The 20,541-nt window shown below is 50.9% G+C and overlaps 1 protein-coding gene and 1 long non-coding RNA gene across 8 annotated transcripts in view; both read right to left on the bottom strand.

Annotated features, from left to right (window-relative positions):
- Positions 1-16,039, bottom strand: part of LOC147580005 (uncharacterized) — a 39,116-nt gene extending 23,077 nt beyond the window's left edge. For 3 of the 4 annotated variants that reach the window (XR_015252412.1, XR_015252413.1, XR_015252415.1), the window contains exon 1: positions 12,862-16,039. This is a non-coding gene — a long non-coding RNA (uncharacterized LOC147580005). The remainder of the gene's footprint in view (positions 1-12,861) is intronic. The other variant, XR_015252414.1, reaches the window with a different exon arrangement.
- A 56-nt stretch (positions 16,040-16,095) lies between these two features.
- Positions 16,096-20,541, bottom strand: NKX2-1 (NK2 homeobox 1). 4 transcript variants are annotated; one of them, XM_086709905.1, is made up of 4 exons: positions 20,282-20,541; positions 19,765-19,996; positions 18,695-19,080; positions 16,096-17,729 (listed from the first exon to the last, which is right to left on the bottom strand). In XM_086709905.1, exons 1-4 carry the CDS (start codon positions 20,352-20,354, stop codon positions 16,993-16,995), a joined length of 1,428 nt encoding a protein of 475 aa, XP_086566031.1. In that variant the 5' UTR covers positions 20,355-20,541; the 3' UTR covers positions 16,096-16,992. The 4 variants fall into 4 exon arrangements, with proteins under 4 accessions (XP_086566031.1, XP_086566035.1, XP_086566032.1 ...); XM_086709909.1 differs by lacking the exon at positions 20,282-20,541 and adding an exon at positions 19,178-19,322 and having other exon boundaries at positions 19,765-19,960; XM_086709906.1 differs by lacking the exon at positions 19,765-19,996 and having other exon boundaries at positions 20,271-20,537.

The raw sequence follows: 20,541 nt of genomic DNA, 5'->3' as shown, positions 1-20,541 counted from the left end.
AAGAGAGATTCTAGGAGTTGTTTGGGCCAACACAAGGCATAGTGCATCCCAACTCTGAAGCTACTTCCAATCTTTTGATTCCTCCTGCCTTCACTCCACTGGTTCCATTGTGCCCCAAAGCTATAGTCCCTAATCAAATGTGAGAGGTGCTCACTAAGGAATAGAAGTTGGGAACACAGCAATAGTAGCCATCGCTCTTGCATAATAGATTCCTCTTGGCCATTCCGTAGAGCAGCCCTATGTGGCATTATCATTAACAATCAACATTAGTCCTTATATTCTTTTCTAGTAGATAAGACCATACTGGCCAGTTCCCACTCCCACTCCCAAAAGAATGATAGGATTTGTAACCTTCTGTTCCCTTCACCACTTCAGAAGATGGCTACACTTTAGAATTTTAAAGGTCTCAAGAAAGATAAGTATGCCATAGAAAGTTTAAATCTGGAATGTAAAAAGAGATTAACTCAAAGGACTTTCCAAGTCATTAATTTTTAAGGTTCATTTTGTGTTACATCTAAGCTTTGGGGGTTTTTGTTTGTTTTAAACATTACAGTATTACCTCAAACAGTTTTCATTTCAATAGGCAGGGAAATGTTAAGAGATTCTTCTCTTGCTAACTAGCATAGAATGGGGCTGCTTTTCTGTCATTTTAAGTCAGACCCATCGAGAATTTTAACAATTTTTTATTCACATAAATAAAGAAAAATGTTAAGACTCCTTTACCTTTATATTTTTCACGTCAGAAAAGATTACACGGTAAATAGCGAAAGTGTTTCATGAATTCATTTGTTCAGCAAACTTATCAAACAACTATCGTGTGCAAGGCACTATACAAGATACTGACTAACCCACAGATACACAAAGAAAAAAAAGAATATGGTTGTTTACAGCTCTAAACTTAAGAATGTGAAATGGTGACCACTATCAAATCACAGAGACTTGGAATTTCCTTCTGTTCACTTGCTATCTGTTCTTTTAAAAGAAAAACTTCTTTGGCAGAAAGTATTAGTCAAGATGGAAAATGCTCATCAGCATAAATTCCAACTTTATAACTTAATAAGCAAGAAAAAATATATCTGTCTTCAAATTGGATGTGGCTATTTGAAAGTTCTTCACAAACTTGTAAAAGAACATAGGCTTTGGTTTTCTTGAGGGTCTGAAATGAATCCATTACATTAAAATGGCTCTTAGTAGCAAGAGCAAATAATAATTTGCATTATAAGCTAATAAAATGGAGGGTTAGGCATATTTGTACAAGATCCTTTTTTATTCACTTTTATAGATATTCTCTCCCATTCCTGCTTCAATGAACTTGGAAGATTGTTCATCACTCACTATTGTTTAAATTATAAGGCACATATCTGCCACCTGGTTTTTAAATTTTTTTCCCCTTTGGTAATGTAGATGAGTAATGTCCATCTCCATTCTTTAAGAATACACTAATGTAATGATAGTATAATTTTGGGAGAAAAAGTTAAATTAGTTTTTTTATATCTCACATCTAGAAACCTCCTGACATATTAGAAAATATAATATTCTTCAAAAAATACACTTTGCTAGCCTTTATGAACACTCATACTTCAGTAAATCGTACCTTTCTGTTCAAAAAGTGCAACAAGGCCTCTCCCACAAGCAAATCCCCTGGAGAAAACCTCACTGATGAAGTCAGTCTACTTACTTTTTCATGGTACCTGTGAGTAAAAGTTATGGCTTTATCTCAATCATGATAGTTAATCTAGATCGCAAAGCTACTTCCAATTTAAAAGTATGAGAAAAGAGCCTATCCTGCCAACAAAGGGGACCCAGAAAGTCTTGTTTCACCCATAGATTCTTTTGTGTTAGACTCCTAGATTTTATATCCTCAAGGAAAAGTGCTAATATTAGAAAGAAAGAGATTTTGCTTTTACAATGACCCTGTGTGCCAAATACCTGCTTGTTTCAATTAGAGATAGGAATAAAAAACTATTTTTATATAATATTAGATTTATATAATTTCTCTGAAAGTTGAATGTCTAAATCTTATTAAGTTAGCAATAATTTCTCTATTAAAGCAAACATGAAAAGGCAGAAGTTTGTTCTATTGACAAAAAGGGATAATCTTAAAAATTTTATTAAAAGCTCTTGATTCCCACCCCCCCACCCCCCCACCCCCCACCCCCCCACTGATAAGGGACACTTTTCCTGGTTTCTGCTCTTGTTAGTAACAAGAATCCTATTTCTATTTATGCCCGTTTTCAAAATTGGGACTATCAAGTAATGCACTTACAGCTTACTTTTCAAGGAAACTGCTTGAGAGCTTCTGTATCCATTCCCCTCCCCACTTTTCCCAGTAGTGAATTCCCCCAGAGGGATTTATTACAGATATGAAGTGGAGAATTTAGAAACAGGGCTGATTGGTGGACCCTCCCGCTGCCACTAAAGTTTTCCTGATACCTTCTAGATGCTACTGTAGGATTACAACTGATTCACTCCTCTCCTTGTCTGCTGGCAGCTAAATGGGAATACTGGCAAGCTGCCAGAAGGGTAGGTAGCCAACCTGCTCGCCCTTGATTGTGCCTGCCAGCTTTTTAATAACAGAAGTAGGGTCAAGTAAGTGAAATCACGAACTGAGGGGAGTATTCTGAGAATGCAAAGGCAGTTAATGTCCTTCCAAGCCTCAGATGGCTGGCAACCCTTGGCAGAGTAATCTATGATTTGTGGCACCTGACCCTTCCACTGTGACTGTTATCTGTGTATTCACTAGAAACATATTTACAGAATCTCTCCATTAGCAAAGATGCCTTGTGTGTGATTACCCAATTGTCATGGTCACACTAGGGTTTTGATACAGTTCCTATTCACAAATGAAAAACTGTACTAAACTGCACACAGGGTTGATTTAAAGCAGGGATCTTCAATCAATAGATCAAGACTTCTTTTGGTAGATCTTAAAGAGACTATTACAGTCTTGCTCCCCCTTCTTCCCTACTCCAAGACCACATTCCCACCTCCCCACAATCCACTGGCAAGACAGAATCTCCCTTATTCCCTTAAGCCCTTACGAATTCTCAATAAAGTTAAGAATAGCTATTAGAATTATCCCAAAAGATGAGCCTGTTTAAAGCAGACTCCACCCCAGAAAATATTGGAAGAGAGCACCATTTGCTTAGTTTGCACTGCTCACATTTATATAGTACCTAAGCGGCGGCAGAGTACGTTGGCCTCACTTAAAATGTTTTAGCTACGCAGGCAGAGTGAAGTTGTAGGCTGGCTTTCCTTCGTTCTTATGGAATCAAATATAAAAAACATTAAAAAAATTTTTTTTTTCTCTGACATGAGTGACAATGAGAACACTTGCTACTAAAAAGTTTATTAGGAAGTTTTAAAAGTGGCATCTTCCCTTCCCCCTCAAATACATGGCATTGAGGTCCTCCCGTGCCAGAATATTTCTCTAGTTTACATCCTATGTTGGCTCTCACCTTAGTATTAACTCATAAAGGCGAAGCAGTATTTTAGGGAACCAAATCAAACTCACTAGGACCCAATAAGTGGTCATGAGTCAAAATGGACAAACGATGACCAAGGGTCATTGTCATTATGTGTCTCCCCAATGAGATCCTCCGAGAAAATAAAAGTAACAAAGTCGCACGAGATAAATAAATGAAGGCGATAAACTCACCACAGATCAAGCAATACTACTAAGGTGACCTGACTTGACAGTTAGTAACCGCAGGCGACCCTTAGGAATTGCATCGGGGTTAAATGCCCTGAGAATTGCCGAGATCCTGACGACCTGGGCCACTGACCCTCCGCAGCCGGTCAGATGGCGGCGCACAGAGGCCGGCGCTCTAGGCCGCTGGGGCCTGGCGAGGAGAGGCTAGAGGCCGGCCCCGGGGGCGCTCAGGGCCCGTAGGACCGCCGGAGCCAGGCCGCTCGAGGCCCAACTCCGGGGCCGGTCCGGCACCCGGGCAGAAGACGACCCCGCAGAGGTGAGACCACCTCCCCCAACCTCCTGGGGCGGACTGTGCGCGCAGCAGGCCGCAGGGCGGAAGCCAAGCCCACGTGGAGGCCACACTGAATCCTAAGGGCAGCTCCGGGACGGACGCCGTGGTCCAGCTGACCGGGTCTCGGCAGTCGCCCTGCGGCGGGGCGGGCGCCAGGCGCCTTAGAAGAGAATCAGCCGCAAGAAGCCAGACGCTGGACGGGCGCCCACTGCCCGGAGCCCACGCACGCCGCGTGGCCAGCGAGAGTGGGAAACCTCCGCGCTGGAGCGGGACGTAGGCGCTCTGTCGGGGACTTGGGGACTCCCGGAGCTTGGGCGCCCCTAGCAGCTGGGAGTCATCCCGACGCATTTCTTCCCAGGCGACCTGAATTCAACCCTTAAGAAGATAGATACTCCAGACATTAGCGAGTAACAGGGAAAGGGGAAAAAAGAGAGAGAGAGAGACAGAAAGAGTTATTTAAATGGGGGAGGGGCGGGCGGGAGGAGTAGGAGGAAACCTTACAGGAAAGAAATCCCCATCACCACCAAAACCGTTTCTGAGAAGTCCTGAGGTTTTGCGCCTGGAGATTTCACTTTAAAGGCTGAAAAAAAAAAAATATTCCTCTGCTTTTAATTGAAGTAAACAAAGTGCAACAAATCCTAACTCAAATATGATTGCAGTGAGATTAGGGTCTAATTGCTTAGGGTTCAGGTGGAATCTGCGGGCTAAATCCTACAGGGCCAATCTGAATTTCACAATCATTCTGTCAAAAGGAGAGCGATGAGAGCCCACACGCTTCCTAACAAGTCATTTTTAACAGTTACAAGCTTCACACAAAGACCACACAGGGCGCCTAAGAGATGCAAATCTAATCCCTGGTCATTCTACAGGCCTTCAACAAAGATGTGCTAAACCCTAATAGAAAAGAAATCAGTTCTCTGTCACCAGCCCCTAGTAAAATCTATTAGAGAATGGACAGAGCCTCATCTACAGCAGTTGCTGCAAAGGTTAAGGACAAGTACAAATAAGAGGGACCCAGTTTTGTTTTCCGTGTGAAATATCGGGAGAAGCTAACCCCAAATGAGTGACGGGATTCGATCCGTGGCTTCGCATTCATTTCAACGCTAGAAAAAAGTAAACACACACATTAAGACTTTTGAAGACTCCGTTTCTGAATTTAGGAGAGATGAAACAAATTCCCCCAAAGTTGAAATCTTTGCCTCCGAAATTACCGAAGAATATAAAGGGGAAAGGCGATTGCGCGGGTCCAAGAAAGAGGATCCGGGCTTCTGGACCCGGCGGGGCTGACGTCGCGCTGCAGCACCCTTTGCTGAGAAAAGCCCCGTTAGCGGAGCCACCGCCGGGCGGGGACTGGAGCTGCGCGAGGCCTCTTGCAGCTGGGGCGGAGCGGTGGGCGCCGACCGCAGGAAGTCTGGACCGCCGCCCTCCCTCCCCGACCGGCCGGCATTCGCTCCGGGTCCCTCTCCCGGACCTCACCCTCGGCCTGTGCTTCACAAGTTGAGAAGCTTCTCAGATGTGCCCTTCTGCGGTCACCACCCAAATGAAGTCCAAATCAACACCTGTGTCATGCCGGGGTAGTAAATGGGTTAATACGTTGCAGCTAAAATATATCACAGAGCGTGTGAAACTCTCAAGAAAGCAAGGGCCCTGGGGCTCCAGGCCCCTTGGAGAAACCCCAAAGTGGCTGGGCAAGGGAAGGGGGCGGTGGAGGGAAATGACCGGCCCTGGAAGGTTGTGTGTGGGTTTTTTGGGGGGTGGGGGGATTCCCTTCTCCCCGCAGAGCAGAGGCCCGGCGACAGGGCAAGCCTGGTCTCCTCCCGTGCCGCAGCCGCGGGACCCAGAGGCTGGGAACGCCCTGCGGAGCCTGACCCTCCCGGGGAGCGGGCGGGGGGAGCGATTCCGGATCCGCGGAGGGATCTCCGGGGCAGCCGTGGCCCCGCCCGCTGCGCGTCCGCAGGAGGATGGGGCCCGACTGGGTAGCGGGGAACCGGGCGCCTTCTCAGGACCCGCCTTCTGTCATGGGAAGCTGTACGGGGCCCGAAGAGGAGAGCTGCGGAGGGGCGGGGGGGAGGGTTCGGCTCTGAGTCCCAGTGGAATCGCCCTGCCATTTTCCCAGGCAGCTGGGGCTCCCTCCACGTGGTACCTCCTTCGAGGCCGCGCTGGCGGGGACAAAAGAGGGCGCTGTCCAACAGCCAGGGTCGGAAAAGACCCAGAGTCTCCCCTTTCTCTTAAGGCCCCTCTCCAACTGCAGGGAGGAGGGGTGGGACACTTGTTCGAAAGAAAGGATTTTTGTCTGTTTTTCCAGGAAGTTTCCAGGAGCCACTATTTCTTCTCCCAGGGGCTTCGCCCTCTGCCCCCAGGCTCCGCTGAATTTTTTCCTTCCCCAAAGTGTAGAGCCCAAATGGCCAGGCTGGAGTTTGGAGGCGAACAACAGTTCCTGGCCCCTCAGCTCCCTAGCCCTTTAATTTGCTCCGGCAGAAAGTTTCTATTCTTAATGTCTAGCAGGAGGAAAGTAAGAGGTTGCTAGATTTGCCTCTCAGTTCAGAGACAGATGACCATATACACATCTGCTTCCTCCTCATCCCTTTCTATGCCTGTCCGGGCCAGGCATATGTGTTAGGTCGGGGCTGTAGTCCTTACTTCGCATCCACTGACATTAATTGAATTTCTCTGCACTGCTGCTTCTCTTTGCTTCTGTCTCTTTTTTCTCACTAGTCCTCTGATAGGCTGACCTTGGTGGCTCACTGGTCCTTTCAGCAACACCTCTCCACACCACCACTACCACTGGCCTCCCATATGGGCTTTACTGGCTTTCATTCTATACGGGTTAGCGCATCCACTTTGTTTCTCCTTTAGCGCCCACATGATTAGGAAAATGATACCGAATTGCCTTGGAAGTATGACTGCAGCTGTGAGGCTGGAATTGGACAAGCAAGCAAGTAAAACATAGGCGTTGAAATGAAGAAATGGAAAATGAGTGGGATGAAGTAACAAATAAAAAGCAGATGAAGGAGTCACATCAGGCTATAAATACAAGAATACGATGCTCCCGCAGGTGATCTTTGGCTCCTAATGAAGGTGTCCCACATCTGCCTTGGGAGATAGGGAGGGGGCTCCCTGAGGAAGGCAGACTGAGGTTTCTTCTCCCTGATTGGGATTGCTCCTGAAGACGTGGACCAGCAATCCCCAGCCTGTGTGGTTTTGGTCTTCAGGGAGATCCTGGAGAGTGGGAAGGAGTCACCACACATCAGCCACCACTCCTAGAAATGGCCACACAGTCACCATATCTCTGTGGAGCTGTCAGGTGGCTGGGACTTCCTGCCCTGGGAACCTGCTCTAGCTCTCTGCTGCTCTGGGACACATCCCTGTGCACCCCCTCTGCCTACCCAGCCAAGACTAAGCCGGGTCCTGTCCTCATTTGGGTGAGTTAGCTCCCCTTTACCCTAGCAGGTTGGGTCCCACTGGTCCCAGTCTCACCCTCACCTCCTGTCAGTTTTAGGAGTTCTGTGTTCCCGGTCTGCAGAAATAGGGAGCCTGAAGGCTCCCTATTGTGGGAGGCCTGACCTTCCCACCTCCACCCAGGATGGATTAATGCCTCAGGACCACTCACTCCGCTTAACCACAGAATGAATTCTAGAGAGCGGGGGAAAAAAAAATAGTGAGTTTACAGCTGGGGTGCGTGCGTGTGTGTGAAGGGTGACTTTAGATCTTTATGGTCTCTGTAACTGACATCTGTTAAAGAGAACATCGGGGCTTTTAGGAAGAGTTTTGCATTAGATTGAGCAAGCCAGCGGAAGCTGTGCAGATCGTCCCCACCCCCTAGCCCCCATCGATTGGTTCTCCTGAGATCTTCTCAGAGGTGAAAATGCTTTGCAAGGACGTTTAAAAACACAACGCCTGCCTAAGAGGCACTAACTTGAGGAGGTTAATAAATTATTCCCTTTTGAAATAAAAATGGAATCGGCATTAAGCACATACTATTATTAGACTGGGTTTCTGCCTGCCAGAAAGTTCGTTAGATGTTCGTATCTAGGCAGAGGCGGAATCTCTCTTTTCCGTAGGAAAACTCGTTAGGGAAACAGCAGCAGTTCGCTGGCTTTGTTTGATCTTGTTTATCCAAATAAAGATTGTGTTTTCAGATCGTTAAAAAAAAAAAAATCCCTTCAGGTTAGGGTTTTGATCATCATCGTGACCCAGTGAACTAATTATCTGTATATTCTGGGGTCAAACTTCACGGGAAATTTCTACTTATCCTCACACCAGACTTCTTAGCGTGGTCTCCAGAAGGGGTTAGGAGCCTGTCGGCAGACAACTCAGAGTATAGGCTGTTCCCAGCGTGAACTGAAAACGGGCTGGAGAGTCACCTGCTAGCCTTGCCGAGGGTGGGGGGTGGGGATGGGGGGCTCGAGAGGTTGGGTGGGAAGAGAACGCGTGGCCGCAGGCTGCGCGTGGGAGGGGAGACCTCGGGTGGGCGGGGTGACGCCTAGGACTGGGGTTAGAGCGGGAGGCCGAGGGGGTGGGGAGTGCAGAGGCCGCGGGCAGGAGGGGGGCGGTCGCCGACAGCTGTTACACTGGGTTCTAGAAACCGAAACTTTTTACGACGAAAGACCGTAAAATAGCCGGAGATTTTAAGTGTCCACATTTGCAGCTGGGTCGCCTGACAACAAATTTGAAACCGCGGGGCCGCTAGGGGCTCTTAGGTCTTTGGCGGTGCAACTGGGAGGCCGCGGAGCCGCCCGTAGGGCTTCGGTCACAGCTCTGCGCCCGGGCCCCGCAGACATCCTGCTGGTCCCCGGAACACCCCGGCAGGGCTTCACGACTCCAACGCGCGAAATTTTAGCCCCGAGCAATCTCTTCTGGCGGCCCTTCCTTTAAAAACAAGTTTGAATTTCACATCAAATCTTTTGCCCGTCTACTCTTCACTAAATAAATGACTATCAATCAGCAACGAGAGGAAGCACAAACATAGTTTCTCTCTCACCTTTCCTGCTGTTTCTTTCCCCCCTCCAACCATGGAGTCTCAATTTTCTAAGCAATTAAATTATACATACAACAGGAATATTCGATTTCAAATACACCGGGACTAAAGCCTGATGCATACGGCCTGAGGCTAGAAGAAAATATTTAGTGCTTGCCTGTAGATTCTGTCACCCATCATCTGCTCAGAAAGCGCTCTGTATCTTTCAGCGTGTCCGGCTCTTATGATTGCAAATGGCCCTGTTTTCAAATGGAAATAAGACTTGCAAACTGATTATGTGTATTGAATCGGAATCACTCCCTAGATCCTCTTGTTGAAAATGTATTGGGAAAAAAAAAGGATGATGGCTGCAGACCTCTGGAACTGGCTCCCCTTCTTCTCAGGGAGGCCGATCTATTTTGCAACTTTTTGCCTTTTGAGCTTGTTTCAGCTAGGTAATTACGTTCCCATTGTGTTACACTCCAGCCAAGAGGTGGGACACACATTGCCTTTCAGCCGCCCCCCCTGCCCTGCCCACCAGCATCACCCCCTAAAAATCACATACAGTACACACTGATCCATCTGCCCCAACCCTTGGACCCAAAGACCAGTATGACTCAGCTGTCAAAAACACCAGCAGAACTCCACACACTGTCACCAGGCAGTGTTCCTCTCTTCTCCCTTCCCCTCCTTTCCAGTCCCCTCTCCTTTCCTCTTTTCTCTTCTGTGCAGAACCACACACACACACACACACACACACACACACACACAACCCTCCAGCTTCCACAGAACCTAAGTATTTAGCTCTGTCGAGAATTTTCAGTAACCAATTTAGGGTTGGTATAGCATACGGTTGTTAGAAAACAGTTCATACCGGAAAGTTAATATCAACTATTAGGGATGCCTGAAGCTCCGTGTATGCTACCATTGACCTCAAAGATGTTCTCTTTAACCCATCCAGGGCTAGATTATGGCTATGGGTTGACTTTTTGTGGGATATTTCCAAAGATTCTCCCATTGGATTTCAGTACGAAGCCAACGTGAAGTGCACATAGATAACTGAACTCTCCCTGCTATGTGAATTGTATATAATGATATGCTGCGGTACTTCCAAAGTTTACTACACCCAGGCCTCAGTCTCAGCAGTCCTGCCAGGAAATGGTAATCAACATTTCAGTTCATAGTGCAGGTTAGTGAGTAGTAATGAACTGGCTACAACTTGTGTCTGCCCTGACTCGGGATGGGGATGTATGCTCTGTGCATGCCTTTGGTGAAAGAGTTGCAATTCTTTCTGAAGCACACTCGGAAGGGGAGGAGGAAGCCGTCACTGCCCAGCTCCGCACCCACCCCACCCCCACCCCCATTAGTCCCCACCCAGAAAACAGTGCCTTGCAGACCTCAAGGCACCGTCGAGTGGCCAGGCGGGGAGAGTGGTTTAATCCTCTTTGGCTTCAGAATCTCCTCTGAAAAAGCCTGTCGCTCCAAACCTGTTTAGAAACCCATTGCTCTGGGGGCGCCCGCGGGGACCCTAACCATGCCGGATTTGCTGTATACATCAACATAGCCAGATTCGTTAAACCATTGACCTGTTCTCCTAGGTTAGAACAGAGCGAACAGCCAGATCGGAGGAGCCAGCTCCCAGTCCTCTTCGTGTCATTACGGTAATTCCCAAGTTTACATCTGCGCGCGCGCACTCAGCTGTGTGTGTGCCGAGGAGATCAGGTAAATCGGCAGCGCGCGAACCAAATAAACCCTTGTTTTCCTAGAGCTTTGGACACCTTCGAGCAGCAGTATTGAGAGGGAAAATGCTAGGCAAGGTGGAGGCCCTACCATCCTGGGCGACTTTCCACAGAACGGCTCCAGGGCAATAGTGACTGGGGAAGGGTATCCAAGCACACTTTTCATTGCCTAACATCTTTGATTTTGTAGAAATGACATTATCAACAATTGCTGAAAACCCTAGAAATGCAATGTTTGACCCTCTACCAACAGCCTGGTGGTTACTGACAATTATTGACAATTTCATCTAGCAAAGACAGGATTCCTGGAAATGTAGGAAATGGAGGGAAGGAGAAAAAGTTGGTCTTTTTCCTTGCTGCCGGACTATACTCAGACCTGCCCTCTTATTTCCACTACTCTGTGAAGACCAGAGTAGGAGGGAAGTTTGCTACAAAGGAGCGGCAGAAACATTTCCATTTGATTTTGTTAGCTGGCCAATAGTGTTCATACTAATGATATCTATTAGTGGATAATGGAGATGTGACAAATGATAATTTTTCTAATAGATTGCCTCAAGAAGTCTCATCTACAGCTGTGCGTCTCAGACAAGTTCATTTTCTTTAAGAACAAATTTTAATATTTTCCCCAAACATAATTAATTCTCCAGAATTTTGCATGAAAATAAATTAACATTCCAATTTAAAATGGATAAAACTGAAGAAAGTTTTTCTTTACTCGTATAATTTTTTAAGGGACACTCGGTTTTATGTGAATCTTAATTGAGCAATGAATGCATTCAACTTTTTTGCATCTAACAGGTTCCATAAGATGCCCTACTGAGAGAATCCTACATTAAGTTTTTTTCTATTTTAATATCTTCTAATAAAATAGATCTATGAGATAGATACATATGTGTATACTTCTATAATGCATACAAAGACAGATGTCTCTATGCAACCATTTATACCTACATACAGAGTTGGCAGAATCAGATGTGAATATTATGTTGGAGGAGAGTCCTCTTTAACAAGACCTATTGCTTGCAATTAAAAAAAAATTGTTTATTTGCATTTCAAGTAGAGCAATAACAATAATCAATTTATATTGCAGTGTCCTGCAAGTAACTAAAAAAATAAATAGAACAGGAGAATGGATTTAAATCTCATCCTTTCCAAAACTTATTTACAACTCAGCATAACAAAGACAATAAATATTTAGGAAGCAGAGATCAAATGGGAAACATGAAATAAGAAGTCTGGGGCCGTGCCTAGATGCCCTCCAAGTAGGGTATTAGGTCACTATCAGAGAGAAACTCAGCCTGCTACTTCAGCTGTGGCTTCAGATGAGGCAGAAACTGTGCTGTCAAGTTGCTAAGCCTGCTTCTCCTCTGCTCCTTTGAGAACCATCAAGTTGAGAAACACAACTACGTGGGAAGAGGGAGCATGCACGCCCTGGGCCTCCCTTTCAATAAAACACATTCTTCCCACTACTCTTATCCATACCCAATGCATCCAGCCACTTGGGTGGACAAACTCGCCACAGAGGGCAACTGGGGATAGGACACTCCTTCCAGAAGCTCCTGGCCAAAGCAGCGCAAGAAAATTTTCTGTGCTCCTAGTGGAGGAGGGAGCCCAAATCGAGCCCCACAAAGGGTGGGCCTTGAGCTGAAAAGGACCCAACTACACAACCACAACCACACCAGTCAGGAAGTCAGGGAGGGTCAGAGGAAGGTGGTGTCCAGCATCTCTTAATAGGAACCTGGCAGAGCAAAGAAAACATTCAGCTTCATTCCTCCCAACACTCATGTCTGTCACTTTCCTTCCATTCTAAAAGAAAGACACATTTGAAGCAAACAAGCCAGCAAACCATGCCTAAGAGCCATATCATCTCAGATTCACATTTCCCAACAGGCTTTCTAGTTCTCCACAAATAATATCCTCCCGCACTCTGCTCCCAGCTCTAATAATTGGGGGAGGGGGTGAGCCATGTCTAGAGAGACTGGAGACATTCGATCAGAATTCAAGGCAGCTTCTCACAACTCTCTTGTTTATAGAAAATGAATGTCTGCCTGGCTTGCTTTTAGTTCTGGAAAGGGGTCAGTCTTTATCAGTACGGTTCACACAGATCCTGGATTTTTTTTCCCTTATCTTAAATTGACCCGCTTTTAAGATAAAGACATAATAGAGAAAGCATTGACCTTACCTGGTCCCTAATGAGTTGGAAGTCAGAAAACCCCGCTCTCATTTCCTCTTATCTCCAGTCGCCTGAGAAGAGACTCGCGCTACCTTTTGTGCACTCGCGCCTGGAGATAGCCCCTCACCGACGCGCATACGCCGGCGAGCGCGCTCGGAGAAGTGTGTGGCCTCAGTATGAGAATTCCTCCCTGGGGTCTCAAAACCCGAGACCTTGATGCTAGCCCCAGGCCTGCCCCTGACCCAGGAGGATTTAAAATCCTCGGAAGGCTCCCGAGCAAGTCTTCCCTTTTGTAAGGCCAAGTCCTAAACAGCGGGAAGGAGACCTGCCTCCTGCGAGGCCCTTGGACTGGAGCGCGCGGGGCCTCCTCCGCCTCCAGGAGTAAGTGCCCCGACCGTTTCTCGCGCGGTCGCCTCGGGCCTGAGTCTGATTTCACTCGAGGGCCCCAAGCTGCCTCCCTCAGGGCCAGCCCCTATCCCAGAGACCCTGCCCGGCTGCTGAGCATTCCCTGCCCCCACCCACCTCTAGGCCTTGACAACTCCAGCTGTACCCACAAGTGTCTCTGTTGGGGGGGGGGGGGCGGCAGCCGGGTCGGTCTCCCTTCTCCCCTGCTCAGAGCATCTCTGGCCGGCTCTTCTCGCCTTTCCAGAACCCAGTCCAGTCCCCAGCCTGGCCGACTGAGAGGGCTGCTTTCCTCCCTCTCCGACCCACAGCTCCAAGTTCCCAGGCTGGGGAGGGGGTGGTGTGCCGCTTTGGGATGCTAAACATCAAACAAGCCAAGCCTGGGGTTTCAGGCCCCAAGCCACTAGAGCCCTACTCCAGGGCTCTCGAGAAAGTCCCCGTGTTTACTTGGCAGGGTGGGGTGGGGGAGAGGAGGTATGCGGGATGCTGTCTGCAAGATCTCCCCCACTCTCCTCACCCGTCAGGGTTTAGGGATGGGTGGGGTGCATAGGCGGGGGCGCTCAGCTTCTCTGGGATCTTGGGGCGAACTGCGCTGCCCCCCTACGTGGGGAAGCTTCCGGCTCTTCCAGCATTCAGGGCCAGGGACATCCCCAGAAGGCTGATTTCTCCGGGCCAGAACCTGGGCCAGAGATGCTGGAGACCGAGGGGAGGTCTACTTCAGGAGTAGATGACGACAGGCGTCGCAGAGGCTCTTCGAGATGTGGGCTGGAGAATGTCCCCAGGCTGGGGTCTTTAGCTGCGCCCAGCGCGCACACGTTTCCCTATCAAAAAAGCTTCAGCTTGCGTTCCACGGCTGCTTCCTGAAGTTACTACACTCTCCCGGCCAGAGCGTGATGGATGGAGAGAAGCAGCCAAGCCTCTATTTGTCTCGGTCCCATCCACAGACCCGGCTGAAATCACCTCCTTCCCCCACCCCACCCCCGAACAAGTAAACAGACTTCAAACTAAGCCGACCCTAGACGGCAGGGAGAAGAATGTATTTGAGAAAATTCCATCCAGTGTAAGGGTGATAAGGCCGAGGGTACCACAACCCACTAAAAATTGTGACTCTCAGGCGCCCGCTCCCGGCTAGGAGTTGGGGGAGCAGCCGTCCTTGCCAGTGTCCTGCCGCGAGCCCCACCTGCTTCCCCTCCCCCGCCCCTGGGGCTTGTGCTGGGCCTGGGGCAGGTTGAGCGGAATCTCCCTTCCCCCATGGAATTGGGACCTTAGAGCAAACATCTCCCTGGCAAAGACCCGGCCCGAGCTGTGATTCGACCACCTATGCACCCTGTCCCGGGACCACTGCTGCTCTTTCCAACACAAGTGTTCAAACTTTACTGATTTTTGCTTGTTTACCAAAATGTGAGGCCTGCTGGGATTTTCCCCAACCAGCACACTCTGTAAACCCAACCAACCATCCTCGGATTCTCCAGTCTCTTCTGGATATTGGAAACCATATCTCAGCAGCCAGACCCAGGGGAGGAAGCTCACCCTGGCCCCCAGTCCTAAGGCATTCGGGGAGAGGAGCCCCCAGGAAGTTAACAAAGAATACTGCTGGTCATGGAGCAAGGCCTTGGTCTATGCAATTTCCTGCACAAGTGGGGTATGGGAAAAGTCCGGTGAAAAGAGAGATGGAGACAGAATGAGATGAAAAGAAGAGAGGAAGAAAAGATGAAGAGAGGGAAGAAAGGAAAAAGAAAGATGGAATTCTGGGCATGAAATGAGTACATGCCAAGTATGAACCCCCACAAACACTTTCAGGCTAATAGGAGCTCGCCCGGCCACTTTTGTTGGGTAGGTTTATCAAGGGTGACACTGAAATCGGCAATAGCCCATCTAGGGACTATGATTTCTCTCTGTCCACAGCCACTCCTTCCTCCTCCCCTCCTCAGGGCAACCTAAGAGTTCCCCAACAACCACATCTGGGTACCAAAGAGACCAGGAAATTAGAAGGAGGGAGAAAGGTCAAAGATGATTATTTTGCTTGGGTGGTGGTGACAGGGGGTGGGCAGCGAGAAGTAGAGAGTTGGAGACAGGAAAAAGATTCCTTACTACAAAGATATTCCAGAGATGGAAACCGGTGGAACAAAGAGGGAAAGCCCAGCTTCCAAAGTCCTGCCTTTGGTGTAGCCCAGTCAGAAACCTCCCAAGACCAGAAAGACCCTGAGAGGCTTGGGATCCATGTCTAACCCTGCATGGGGGATAGCTGTTTTAGAACAGAACAGAGACCCAGATAGACTTTCCCACTTGTGAAAATAGTCTTCCCCTGAATTCCAATTCTGACGAGGCTCTACAGCAGATTAGAAACAAGGATTGGTGTTGAAATCTACAGGGACCATTCGTTCAGTAAAAATGATCCCTCATTCAGATTATTTAAAATGCATGTTATTTAAACATTTTAAAGTTTTAAACGTTGCCTTAGCTGTATAAGACCACAGTAGACACTTCTGAGGTTTCAAAAAAAACCCAAAAAACAAAAAAACAGAAGCCTGGTGCTGAAAACTAGTCCTTTGGTCTCTTTCTCTTCCTTTCACCCTTTCCCTCCTGAGGGAAGTATTTAGTTTTTTTCCTTTTGGTTGTCGAGTCCCAGGACTGCTCAAGGTTTGGTTCTACTCAATCTGGAGACAGAACAAAACTCCGTTTCCCTGTGGGACAAGGACTCTGGGCCCAGCTCTTTAGCTGGTTTAGTATCCTTTCAGCCCCCAAACAATTCCAACCCCATCAGGCCAATGATGAGCTGACCCCACCACCATCACCAAAAAAAAAAAGCCTTTTAAAGCCAAATTAAAACCAAACAAAAGGTGGACTTTTAATCAGAAAAAGAATCTTTTTAATTTGTATAATTTATTAGAAGCTTCTTAGGAACTATATTTAAGCCAAATATCTACATAAGTTACAACAGAAAAAGACTGACGCTGCAAATACCAAACTGCCAAATAATATACACAGATTTGTCAATGCCCATAAAAAATATGATGGGCTGGGGACAGGGGTTGGTTTTGTTTTTGTTTTTGTTTTTTACAACAAAATGTACAGATTACTAAAAACTAGGCATGTAGTCCAACTTTTGACAGCGTTTTACAGCTACAAGTTCACATCAAACATAAAACAATTTTAGCCAGGGCTTTTCCCCCCGGGGCTGAGCCTGGGCGGCCAGAGGGCGCTGGGAGGGGGCATTTCCTTTGTGTCAATGACAAGTGGGTCCTGTCGAAGAGTCTTTCCTCTCCCCAGCCCCCATCATCCCTTCAAAAGAAATCCGGGTATTTACAAGCGAGTCCGCCTTGCTGGCACAGTGTACCCAGAGTGAAGTTTGCGATCTTTAGAGTCCAGAGCCAGTCATCGTAGAGCCCTCTCCAAACTGCACCCTGCCTGAGCAAGTGAAACCATTTCAATCACCAAAAAGACACCCCAAAAGCTGTTCTTGTTATGTCCTTCTCTTTTTAAAGACTCCTTAAAGAATTGGATTCACTTGGATGTTTTTATTTTCTTTTTTAAAAAAAATCCCACAAATTTTAGAAAAAAAAAAAAAAAAAGACGTCCAGCAGTTTGGCTTTTGTGTTTTTTTCCCCTCGGTCTAAACGGGACAGATTATTAAGAAAAGTCGAAGCGCAGGGAGCGGCGGGTAGTTGGTGATTGTGTGACCGGCAGGAGGGGAAGCGATGAGGCAGCGCGCTGGGCCCGGCCTGGCCCGGTGTCCTCTCACCAGGTCCGACCATATAGCAAGGTGGAGCAAGACATGGTGCCATAGTCCGAGCCCGAGGAGTTCAGGTGGGACAGGCTGGAGACCTGGCCCTGAAGCGCCGCGGGGCTGGCGGCGTGGTGTGCCAGGTCCGGAGACTGGCCTGCGCTGCCCGGCTGGTGGCCCGGGTGTGCCCCCAGGCCAGGGCCACCGCTGCCCACTGAGATAGCCGCCGCGGCCGCCTGAGCAGCCTGCGCCTGCTGCTGCGCCTGCTGTTGCGCGTGGCCTTGAAGGCTGCCGGCACCAGGCGCGGGGGCTCCTGCCTGGCAGGGTTTGCCGTCTTTCACCAGGACCGGCACTGCCACGCGGCGCGGCGACTGCTGCTGCGCTTGCTGCTGCTGCGGGCACCCGGCGCCCCCGCCGCCGCCGCCGCTGTCCTGCTGTAGTTGCTGCTGTGCTGCCTTGTCCTTGGCTTGGCGCTTCATCTTGTAGCGGTGGTTCTGGAACCAGATCTTGACCTGCGTGGGTGTCAGGTGGATCATGCTGGCCAGATGCTCCCGCTCGGGCGCCGACAGGTACTTCTGTTGCTTGAAGCGTCGCTCCAGCTCGTACACCTGAGCCTGGGAGAAGAGCACCCGGCGCTTCCGGCGTGGTGCGCTTGGCAGCGGGGCCATGTTCTTGCTCACGTCCCCCAGCGAGCCCAGGCCGCCCATGCCGCTCATGTTCATGCCGCTCGCCGGGCCCATGAAGCGGGTGACTGTAGGCGACAAACGCACAGCGTCGGCGGGGACCGGGCCGGGCCAGGCCACCTCTGCCTTCCGCGGCCTTGGCCGGCCCTGCCCACCCCGACGGCTCCCTCCTCACCTAAGCTGCCTCCGCCCTGAGAGGCCTAGGTGTCAAGGATGGCTAGCGCCTGCCCCAGGCCTTGCCGTCGAGGGATTTACTGGAAAGCTCCCCACCTCAACCCCGGTTGCCTCCCCACTCTCAGTGCTCCAGCCCAAAAGCAAAGTGGAGAAAGGCCGCTTCCGTTCCTTTCGTGCCCATCCCCGGCCAGAGTCGTGGGGTTATCGGGGCACAGGCGGTGAACTGGGCCCACACCAAAAGCTGGGGTCCCACGGTAGACCCCAACTTTGGGAGCTTAGGAGAGTGGAGTCTTCACTTTCGAAAGCTGGAGCCCCAGACGCTTTGCCTCTTGGCCGCTCTCTCTCCTGTCAGCCCCAGTGAGGGCACTTGCTCGTTCCATTTACAGCCCCCTCTGGAGCCACGCGCGCCCTTCCACCTGCCTAGACTGGAGAGCCAGCCGGGCCGGACGCCTGAGCGCGTCGCAGTAGGGCAGCCTCCGGCCCGGCCAGGCCGCGCCTCTCTGCTCCCTGCTTGCCCCCAGCTCCCTTAGGGGTTTTTTTGGGGGGGTGGGGGGGGGGAGGAAGGCGCTCCCTCGGCACTCTGAGGTCTCCTGCGCGGAGCAGAGCTCCTAGTCGGCCGCACTGGGGAGACACCGAATACTGCTCGCAGGACCCCAGCGTTACCAAGTGTCTCTTCTGGGACACCTCAATCCAGCAGGGGAAAGAATCCCCAGCTCCCGCACCCTACTCCCTGGCGCGGCTGCCGGGCCGCCCACCCAGACGCCCAGTGCGCAGCTGGCAGGAGCCGCGCCTTCTGGGCTGCTCTCCCCGCGCCTCCCGTACTCAGCCCGCGGCCCGGCAGTGGGGCGGCCTCACTTACTGGCGGGGAAGCGCGGGTCTGGGTTGGCGCCGTACCATCCGGGGCCCGAGGCGCTGTTCCGCATGGTGTCCTGGTACGGCGGCAGCTCACTCATGTTGCCCAGGTTGCCGTTGCAGTAGCCCCCCACGGCGGAGTGCGAGAGCTGGGGCACCCCTGCCGCCGTCATGTGGTAGGCGGCGGTGACGGCGCCGTGGTGCCCCACGGCGTGCTGCTGCATGGCCGCGGCCGGCGGAGCCGCCTGGCCCTGCCTGTAAGCCGCCAGCGGAGCCCCGAGGCCGCCGCCCTCCATGCCCACTTTCTTGTAGCTTTCCTCCAGGGGACTCAAGATGTCAGACACTGAGAACGGAGTCGTGTGCTTTGGACTCATCGACATGATTCGGCGGCGGCTGGAGGAGGAAGGAAGAGGAGGAAAAAAAAGGGAGAGGGGGAAGGCGAAGCCTCGCTGCTTTTTTTTTCTCCCTTTGCCAAATATTCTGGTGTTACCTTAACGCCGATCTTGTTGGATGTACACGTAACCGAGTGGACCGAGTCCGCCTTAATTGGCTTGAGTGGAGGCTCGGGGGCTGCCTCGCGTTTGTTTTAGCCCGGCGCCAGGTTTTAGGCAGCCACCAGAGGCGGGGCGTAAGCGCTAAAGCAACAAGACAATAGAAGCCTACATCTTGCCCGAGATAATTAGCTTACATGCTGATGACAAGGTAAACACCTTTAAGTTTCACTTGTCAGGATTTTTAGGTCTCAAAGAGGGAGAGAGAGAGAGAGAGGCAGAGACACGACCCAAATCATTTCTTTCCCCCTCCCCCGGACACCCCCACCCCATTTTTTGTGGGGTGCGGGCGGCGCGCGGGGGGAGACAGGGGAGGGAAAGGAGGAGGGAACCGAGAGAGGGGAGGGCAAGAGGTGGGGTGAGGAGTAGCCGAGGAGGGGGGATGGTGGGGAGGAAGGAAGGTGAATGCTGCTTTGCAACCAACTTTCGGAGTTACAAAGTGAACCACTTTCCAATATAGTCGGGGTTCCCGGGCGGGGACAAGTCTATAGAGGGAGGGGGCCAAGGGACAGGGTAGGGGTTTCACCTGAGCCTGCTGGGGCTGCTCCTCCCTCCCGCCGCGGCCTCCCAGCCCCGCGCCTTCCCACTGCCTCCGGACCACATCGGGCTTCGCGGCGCCGAGCCCCAGTCACCACCAAACGAGCTCGCGAGTCTGGGGACGAACCCTGGGGCCGCACTGTTGTTCTGCGTGTCTGTCCGTCTGTCTGCCTCTTCTGCCGCCGTCAGAGGGACACCTCTGCTCCCCGCCCCCTTTCCCCCTACCCGAGAGAGAATCCCAGCGGGCGGAGGGGACGCTGAGCAGGGGATCGGCTGCCTCGGAGAGGCTGTCCCAGATCCCCGCGTCCCCCTCCCCCCAGCTCAGGGTCTTCTCAGCGGTCCAGGGCCCCCTGCATCACGCCCCCCCCCCCCACAACCCACCCGCGGCTCCCTTTCCCCACCCCCATTCCTGGCCAAGACAAGCACACTACTGGCCGCCAGAGCTGGGAAGCTGGGGGGCACTAACCCGAAGGGCCATTGCTGAAGTTGCCCCACCTCGAACAAACCTGGTGTCCCCGACCCTCGCCCATCGCCCGGACACGCGGGGTTCTGGGGCTGGAGCTGACTTTCCGAGGACATCACAGCCCCAGCACCCGAGCCCAGGGCCACGCTGTTTTCCCCTCTGATGCTTCAGAGAGGGCGCGGGCAGGGAGCGTCGTAAGTACCCGCCCGCCTGTTGCCGGGCGGAACTGAGCCTGAACCCCGGCGGGACCAGCTGGCCGGGAGGGGGCGAATCCCGAGGCGCGAGCAGCCCAGCAGGCGGGAG

This window comes from Puma concolor, chromosome B3 (assembly GCF_028749965.1).
Source record: "Puma concolor isolate L17-30 chromosome B3, mPumCon1.1.hap2, whole genome shotgun sequence".
In the NCBI taxonomy this organism is placed as follows: domain Eukaryota; kingdom Metazoa; phylum Chordata; class Mammalia; order Carnivora; family Felidae; genus Puma; species Puma concolor.
This window is presented reverse-complemented; position numbering and strand designations above follow the sequence as displayed.

What these genes read in the sequence shown, in the direction of transcription:
- NKX2-1 (XM_086709905.1), bottom strand. Translation starts at nt 20,354, where the DNA reads ATGTCCTCGGAAAGTCAGCTCCAGCCCCAGAACCCCGCGTGTCCGGGC. An exon ending in GCGAGGGTCGGGGACACCAG is followed by an intron (nt 19,997 to 20,281) that starts GTTTGTTCGAGG and finishes TCTCTCGGGTAG; the next exon opens with GGGGAAAGGGGGCGGGGAGC. An exon ending in AGACCCGCGCTTCCCCGCCA is followed by an intron (nt 17,730 to 18,694) that starts GTAAGTGAGGCC and finishes TGTCGCCTACAG; the next exon opens with TCACCCGCTTCATGGGCCCG.